The sequence below is a fragment of the Sebastes umbrosus genome, chromosome 1, assembly GCF_015220745.1.
Source record: "Sebastes umbrosus isolate fSebUmb1 chromosome 1, fSebUmb1.pri, whole genome shotgun sequence".
Lineage (NCBI taxonomy): Eukaryota > Metazoa > Chordata > Actinopteri > Perciformes > Sebastidae > Sebastes > Sebastes umbrosus.
The window spans coordinates 39,060,845-39,070,056 of record NC_051269.1 but is presented as its reverse complement, the minus strand read 5'-3'; the positions used below and the strand labels follow the sequence as shown (position 1 = coordinate 39,070,056).

General features: G+C 38.1%; 1 protein-coding gene across 1 annotated transcript; it reads left to right on the top strand.

The window, feature by feature from the left end:
• The first annotated feature begins 992 nt into the window (after positions 1–992).
• Positions 993–4,612, top strand: prok2 (prokineticin 2). The gene is given in 4 exon segments (XM_037779171.1): positions 993–1,125; positions 1,127–1,324; positions 3,963–4,088; positions 4,246–4,612. Coding segments are annotated over 4 exon segments (489 nt in total). The 5' UTR covers positions 993–1,086; the 3' UTR covers positions 4,372–4,612.
• The last annotated feature ends 4,600 nt before the right edge of the window (positions 4,613–9,212 follow it).

The following is a 9,212-nucleotide window of genomic DNA, read 5'->3' as shown; positions in this document are numbered from 1 at the left end:
ATGCAGAAATATTCAAACACGTCCTTTTAGAATAGGCGAAAATAACACATTTATGCTACATTCAAAAAACGACATGGTTTTTGTCCCAAACTGCATGTGATTATCATAAAGTGGGCATGTCTGTAAAGGGGAGACTCATGGGTTCCCATAGAACCCATTTTCATTCACATATCTTGAGGTCAGAGGTCAAGGTTTTTCCTCGCTAAAATTTCGCCTAGCTTTGGAGCATTATTTACTCTCCTTCCCTACCTTCACTATAGCTCTAAAACTGACAGTAAAGCTGATCGGAATCGCCTGCGATCACGCTGGTCTCAGGGAGGTTAAATCCGATTAAAGAAAAACATACAAATGGGCTTGTTTGAAAAATGTGGATCTCTATATTCCGAAGTGTGACAGATGTATTAAACGCTATTAAAATTAAAAATATTTAAAATTGCAATGATATAATACAGAAGAAAAATTAGCAAATTATCACATTTGAGAAGTTTGAACTTTCCCTCGGTAAAATAGTAACTGATTATCATTATGTGTTGATGTACAATCTTTCGTAAATTTTCAGGGAAGGGTTAGTATGTGATCAACATTATTCAGTATAATGAGTTAATGTAGTTCATCTGTAATGACAAGACACTCTGATGCATCTTCTCCATGCAGAGAGTATCAAGTAGATGAGCATGTACAGTATACGTGTTGTATCTCAGAACAATCAGAAATCCCAGTTTGACATAATAAGTGGCCCGTACCACTTTATTATATTTATTTTCAGGAGCGCAGTGGCATCTGAAATGCTTTCATTGTAGAGAACACTGTTGAGTGTGGGTTTGAAAGGATGTTTTCAAAACTGTGGCCTTGGACCCTAAAAAGGTGAGAAATATAGGAATATAAAAGGATGCCACACTGAATAGGTCTGCACTAATCTGAAAAATAAAATATGCTTTTGTTTCTGGTATGAAAACAATTCACCGTAAAGGAAAAGAACATTATCAGAAGGATGAAAGGCAGGGGCATTGTCAAGTCAACGTTTTCCTTGGCCTTTGTTTTTTTTTTTTTGGTGATGCTGGTGTGAGTGAGTCACAGAGTTTCTGAATGGCAGGCTGGGTTTATAAACCTCTGCTGTCCCTGAACACATGAGTTTTTGAAGGCCACTTGTCTCTGCGGTCCGTCACGTTTGTACATGCAGCAAGATCCACTAGCCTCAGCATCCTCACTTTTCAGCCCGGAGGGCACGGCAGCACAGAGACAACTCTTCATCATGAGGTCCTTCGTCCTACTGCTCTTCCCCCTGTTGCTGGTGTCCCACGGATCTTCAGCAGTCATCACAGGGGTAAGTGGGAGCAAACAGGTAGATACCTCACGGGAAGCTCTCGGTGTGATGGGAAAATGGAAGAGCTTGCTTTTCATAAAAGAAAATGCTGCATGATGTGCACTGCTTTATATTTAATTTGTTCTGAATGGCAAACATTTAGCATTAGTTATTACCATCAAGATTGAAGTCATTTTTTGACACCTTAAATTGAGAAATTAAACTCTAAACACAAAATAAACAGAAAAAATTAAAATATTCTAGTAAAAAACAAATACATTATATAAGTATATAAAGTAATACTACAGGATTAAGGAAAGATTTTATGTGTGCTTGTATCATGTACTTATTCATAGACCTATGTCTCATTGTAACATTCATTCTTTGATCACAAATATTTAATATTGGCAAATTATTCACCAAATAATTATGTATAAGTATTTGAATTTTACTATGCTTTTAAAGTTTAGCTAAGGACAAATTTAAAAATATCTTGTACTGTAAAGTTATCATTAAACAGTAAAATGTAGAATGTATTTATTTATTTATTAGAAAACTTAACCAAAAGAAGTATAACAAAATATATATATATTTTTTAATATTTTTTAAAAGATGTTTAGAGATGCACATATACAGTCAGTCTGTGAAGCATTTGTGATATTCTAAAAGCATGAAGGGCTATTATAATATCAAATGATAAGTGCAGTATATCTATCAGTTTATCCATGAATATATATCAATTAAATAAATAATTAATAATATTATTAGTAGTAATAAAATAATTAAATAAATTAATCAATTTATAACAACCCAGCAGAGAAGTGGCAAACTTATTCCATGAATGATTTCCATATCCAAATCAGGATTTACATTATTCTATGAGCATAAATCATGGCCATCATGACCTGCTAATAAAACAGCCATCCCTGTCACAACAACCCTCTGGTCGCTGATGAGGAGCATGCAGCCATAAAACAGAAAGTGATTTTCATCCGCGTCATGTCACATGAAATCACTTCTGTTCCTCTTCATTGTGTTCCCTTCATCTCATCCAGAGCGAGAGCTGTCACTCAGCTTCTCATCCAGACACTCAAACAATCAATCACCAGCGATCCTGAGGTGTTTTGTTGAAGTATGATGTGACTAATGGTGTAATAACAATATACCATTAGCATAATATACTGGTAAGGGTGTAACACCAGTTTGCAGTGTGTATCGCACCTCCACTGCTAACACATTTCTCATCCATCTAAAAGCTCACACTACCTGTGTTTTCCTGTTAGTATAATAATTAGCATACAATTGTGTTTAATTACAACACAAAATATTACATACATGTATTCATTATATCATTGCACCAGTTACACCAATGACAGCTGTTCATTGAATTTTGGACATTTTATTTATACCAATTTTCAAACCTGAAAGTGAAATAGATTCATAATATAAAGCTGATATTAATAATAAATAATAAATAAGTCATAAAGTTAAAGGAGCAGTGTGTAGGATTTAGGGGGATATAATATTCATAATTATGTTTTCATTAGTATTTAACATAGACTCTATATCAGAAGTGGACGCAGTCACCATGAGATCACCCATTGGTTTGTGGACTACAGTTTAGAAGACTCACATTCGGGATTTTGGCTATCGCCATCTTGGTTTTTATGCAACCAGAAGTGATAACGTGGTAGCGACCTGTCAATCACAAGGTAGCCACGCCCTAAAGCATCCACTGCTTTATGGTCTATTTGACTCTAAATGGGACCAGAATTTACTAAATGAACATCATGCTGTACTGAAGAAGACTTGAAACTAGAGATTGAGACCATAAACTCATGTTTACAATGTTTACTGAGGTAATGAATCAAGTGAGAAGTAGGCTCATTTTCTCATAGACTTCTATACAATCAGACTTATTTTTGCAACCAGAAGAGTCGCCCCCTGCTGGCTGTTAGAAATAATGCAAGGTTGCAATCTGCAACCACACCACTAGATGCCACTAAATCCTACACACTGCTCCTTTAATAATGATAAACTTTAATAAGATTAATAAGGAATTCACTACATTAAAGGCACAGTGTGTATGATTTAACGGCATCTAGTGCTGTGGTTGCAGATTGCAACCAACTGAGTACCCCGCCGCTCACTCCTCCCTCTCCAAGACTGGGTTAACGTGAGCCGCCAATTGGTAACGTGAGCCGCCAAGTGGTAACGCCGTTCATCCCCTTCAGAGGCCACCTGTGTCGAAAAATTACGGTGGCCTTTAGGTTACGTAAAAACGTAAAAGGCTCTCTATAGAGCCAGTGTTTGGTTTGTCCATTCTGGGCTACTGTAGAAACACGGCGGACTACGTGAAGATGACCCGCTCCCTCTGTAGATATGAAGGGCTCATTCTAAGCTAACGAAAATACAACGATTCTTAGTTTCCGGTGATTATACACTAATGAAAAGATAGTTATATTATATTCCATTTCAGCTCATAATAATGTACGCCTACTACTTATTAGCTGGAAATTGTTATTACAGATTTAAATGATACTGGCAAGTTACTTCATCTCCATAAAACTAATCAGTTCTTTGGTCTGCATAAGTCATTAATATGCTTAATAAAATCCCAGCATCTAAACCGTGTGTGTGTGTGTGTGTGTGTGTGTAGGCCTGTGAGAAGGACTCTCAGTGTGGAGGAGGGATGTGTTGTGCGGTGAGTTTGTGGATCCGCAGCCTCCGTATGTGCACGCCCATGGGACAGGAAGAAGACGACTGTCACCCTATGAGCCACAAGGTGAGACAGATGTGCCGTCATCCCATCTGTGAAGTGTCACACGCCATTGATTTGTCTCTTTACAGTGGTGTCATCATGGCAGTGATCACTGCATCCATTATGCCTGATGGAAAAGAAATGAATGTCATACCAAAGGTGTCTCCCTTTCTGCTTCCAGGTTCCTTTCATCGGGAAAAGACTCCACCATAGCTGCCCCTGCCTGCCCAACCTGTCGTGTGTCACCGTAGAGGAGGGGAGATTTAAATGTCTCTCACGATACAAGTATCCAGATTACTTCCTCTGAGGACCAACATTTACTGTACAGTTACACTATTTGCCACTTGCACTGTAACTATCTGCCTTTAAAAGCCATTTTTGTTTTGTTTTTTAATTTATTTTGAATAAAGATATATTTAATAATGGATCCTCATTTTGGTTCAGGTTAAATTAAAGGTGCTATTTACAACAGTGATAACATTCAGCCACTAGATGTCACATTCTCCCTCCCCTGTTCCATTGCATTCACTTCACAACATGTCGTTGCCGGGCACATATCATCAATCTCAGCCATTTATCAGTTTTTTTCCACACTAACTAACGACACAGAGATACCATGTGATACCAGTGTCGTTTTACTATTGGCTCACAACGTCAGATATCTTCCACAGAAATAAACAAAACATTAATTTGGACCTGCCAAATTTTTTAAAATAATTAATTCCCAATCATAATATATATATATTTTTTTTAGGAAAAGCCATACTTTTATTCGGCACCTTTCTAAAAGCTCTGTAGATGCATTACATATATTTTTTTTAAATATTTGTCTACATAAAAATATTATCAATAAGACCTTTACTGATATATTTTTAGAATTTTAGAACCAATAAATGGTTTCTACGTCAAATTTGCCATCCTACAAACCTGAATATTATTTCACCTCTGCACATCGGATGCATATTTATATATTCTATATTTGCTTTGTCTGTTTCAGCTATTACATTTTAATATAGATATTTAGCACTGTGTGAAATACAGATGCCTCACAGTGACTAATTACCCAAAAAAGATTTATGTGGCTCACAGTGAATTATTTTTCTGATTAATTTGATATTATTCAGTATTATAATTTATATATTATTAGATTCTTGCAATCAAAATACCCATGGAAACAAGCCTTCTTCTTCATTTGTATTTGGCAATAAGAATAATCTTGATTGCAAATTACACAAGCTGTCTCTACTCTGCAATTTTGGTGAGCTTCCAGCTGCCCTCTAGGGAAACATGAGGAGAAACACACGTTATTTCACTGGTAATTAAATGACACGCTGAGTGGCCTGCAAGTTGAGTTACAGTTTCATTATCCACTCATAACCGTATTTTTTTCACGCTTAACTGTTTTCCTACCAACAAAGTAAAAAAAGAGAAAACAAAAGAACATTTTGATTGTGGTTATAAGACACGAGGGCAGACGGGCCTTTTCTCACATTCACCTCGGCAGCAGCAGGTCTTTATAACACCAGGCAGGAAACAGTAAGACAGCTCTGAAATTAATCACTGCCAGCCTGTGACTCACAGCATGTGTTCAATGCTCAAAGCTATAATTAGATTTGTTGAATGTGTAACGCAATGACTTACGTCAATCTTATTACTTATGAAATGGATGCTGGTCTTCTGTGGCTCTGGACATGACAGCATCCAAACAGAGTGAATGTGATGAGGCGATGCGCCAGATAATGAGAAGCACACTGTCTGAACCATGAACTGTCTGGAGCCTTGAAAAAGTTGTGATTCTTAGATCATGTCACCCATTAAGAGTCAAATAGGCTATTTTGATCATCCATAAAGTCATTCTTAAGCATAAATGTCAAACATGACCTATTCCAGCTTTTTAAATGTGAGAATTTGCTGCTTTTCTTTGTCTTATGTGATAGTAAACTGGACGTAACAGTTCCAAAGTGACTGAGCAAACTCAGTCTGCTGATGAGGATTGTGTGATACGGTTGCAAGCTCCAGAACAAGTACAGTATGTTGACCTTCAGTTGAGACTGATTTGCTGTGGAGACGGACAAAACAGGCAATCTAAAAACGTCACCTCGGGTTTTTAGGAAATTTGAGATGGACATTTTTCACAATTTTTGTGAAAAATTAATCATTTAATTGAGGAAATAATGAGCAGTTTTATCAATAATTAGTTGCAGCCTTTAGTGGGAACTCTTAGTCTACTGTATCTACAGGTGTTGAGGAGTGCTACTGCATTCTGTGAAAAAAGCAGCCCGGTCACACGGTGTTATACTGGATTGGAAAAAAAGTTATGTAAAGCTGCTTGAAGTCTGATACACTGCCTCAACTGATGTCACTTGAGTCAGCGTGGGTTGGGGTTGAAGACTACAAGTTTGAAATTGAAAAAAAGAAGTGATCTTAACAGACCTCTGTAGCCCGCTGCTCATCTCTGATTGAGGGCTGCGGCTCAATATTAGCCTCTAATAGCAGAACACACCTGAATCTTTGACTGAACTGTTGGCAGTTAGCGTTGCATTGTGGGTAATGTAGGCTCCAATATTTGACAAGGAAGAAGCATGCTTGGAATAAAAAAGATGATATCTCTGGTTCTACGGCATCAATTCTGATGGAAAAAAGCTGCATTTCCAACTGTCCAAATTGTATTTTAGGAAACCCCAGTGAGGAGGACAGAGGTCAGTGTAGTTGCTCAGTGGTTAGAAAAACTGAAAAGGTCAATAGAGGAGCGAGCAGCAAAAGCCCAGCAAAGAGACTCACAATTCCCAGCATCACAGCGGAGCCTGCATGCCCTCAAGACAACACGGTGTACCAAAAATACCCGACCTGCATTTGCAATGCACAAGAGCACGTGCAGGTGAGGGATGGGGGGGGGGGGGAGCCACGGCAATTATACCATGAGACCTCAGCACGCCGGTAGCAGAGCGCTGCCATCTGTCAGGAACAAGCGGGCGTGTTGTGATGCTAATGGTTATGGATGCACTGAGAGTAGACGGTGTGTTGAGGAGCTCGGTGTTGGACGGCGGATCAGAGCGCTCAGAAACACCTCGCTAAATCACAGTGATTAAAGTGTGTACTGAGAGAACTGCTCAGCCTTTAAATGCTGCGGTTCGGTGTAATCGAGGCCAATGTCAATGAATGCAACAGCAATTAGCTGAATCAATAGCCGGCTCCTGGTTTAAGAAGGGAAGGAGGGGATTGAGGGAGTTTGATTAAAAAGCAGGTGCCACACAAACAGCCCATAGAAACAACTCTAATTAACTGTTTGATGTAAGTGATCTGTTGAGAAGGAAAAATCAAACCTCTAACCTTTTAACTATAAGCTTCTACAACAAGCGGTTTACATTGTATTTCTGGTCACATTTTGCTGTTTGGTGCTATAGTCACACGTCAACGATGTGACAAGACGCCAGCTATGATTACTTTTTAGTAACATTGGTGGTAAATGTCAAGTATTTATATTTGTACTGCAGTTAGCTATTCATTTAGAATTATTTCCCAACATGAAGGTATAAGTGCTGAAAACTTTCTCCACACTGACAAGAATTTAAATTGCCTATATTAAGTCTAAAAATACTGGAATCAGCCTAAAATATACCGACCACATTTAAATTTGTATTCATTGAATCTAACGCCCCTCTGGCTATTAACCCTAAGAGAACCACATAGACCTGTTTTTTGTCTTTTTTAGGGAGGTACAGGGGTGATAACAGGTCAGCAGTATATGTCAAATAGAAGTGGTGTACAGGTACCCTAAGGAATCCACTGGTATCAACCAATTCATGTTAGCTTGTAAATATAAAAGGAAGGAGGCTAAATAACACTCCAAAGTTAAGCAAAATTTTGGTGAGGAAAAACTGGCATGGCCTTTTTCAAAGGGGTCCCTTGACCTCTGACCTCAAGATGTGTGAATGAAAATGGGTTCTATGGGTACTGTTCAAAGTCTCAAGCCTGCAGTCAAGTCCTGTGAGACCAGGTAGTGGGAGCAGATTCACCTTAATCATCAAGGGGAGGAGTCTAGAGAAGGTGAGGCTATATTAAGGCTGGGTGTGTTCTGTTCAGATCCCTGTTGACTGAGACTCATCTCACTCTTTAAGTCCAAAAAATAACCCTTGAAACTTAAACATTTTAAACACAAAGTGAGCATTGCCAACTGGAGGTGTGGGGTTTGAAAGAAGAAATGGGCATTTAGACTTTATTTAGCTATTCGGTTGCTTTATGGGAAATGTAGATTTTGGAGCTTGGCCCATTCTAAAGACTAAAAATCAAGATATTTCTGCCTCCGCTGCTTCAATTCTGTCCATTCTTCTTTTAACATGTCTCTTGTGAGTCCCAAAACTTTATGGAAGTACAATTTTAAATTGTTGGAGTTTTAAAGCTTTAAAACCTCTGAAGTCCCAGCATAAATACTGAGGACTTGACCTCCGTTTCCTTAAAGGTGCGATGGCCCTGATAAGGATGACAGTGTCTGTATTGATTTAGCAACCACTTTGTTCAAATATCACTTTTTCTTAACTGGAAAATCTTTAAACATGTCTATCACCATCTCCATTTAAAACCCAATGCAACAATCTAACACCTGTTCTCTGGAGGCTGTCAGGAAACACAAGAAAACACTGAAGGTATGAGTGCTGGTGAGCTCGCTATCAAGGGAAGAACCAGATCAAGTAAAGACATCTTGTTAAAAACAGATTGTACAACCCAAACAACTCATCATCCCTTTCTTATTTATTTGCTAAGAAATACAAACATCCTTTCCAAAGCACCAAATTGTTAACATGTCCATATCCGTAGAAAAAGAAGTATGCGAATTAACCCATTTCTCAACACAACTGACCCATGGAGAAGAATAAGAAGAATTTGCAAATTACCTTTTAAAGTGACACCTTTTCAACACAAAGATTCCCAATGGATTATGAAATATACAACATATCTGGTTTAAAAAAGGCAGAAGGAACGAGGGGGTGGGGGGAAAAAGGGCTTTACAGTATTTACAAATGTGACGTTGTCCTCATTGAAAATATACTGAGATCTTTGTCTCATCTGTGGTATCCAAACAACTAGAAACCAAGTGTGTCACAGATGTTGTAGAGAAACTGACTCTAATTAGCTGATAAAATAGTTCTG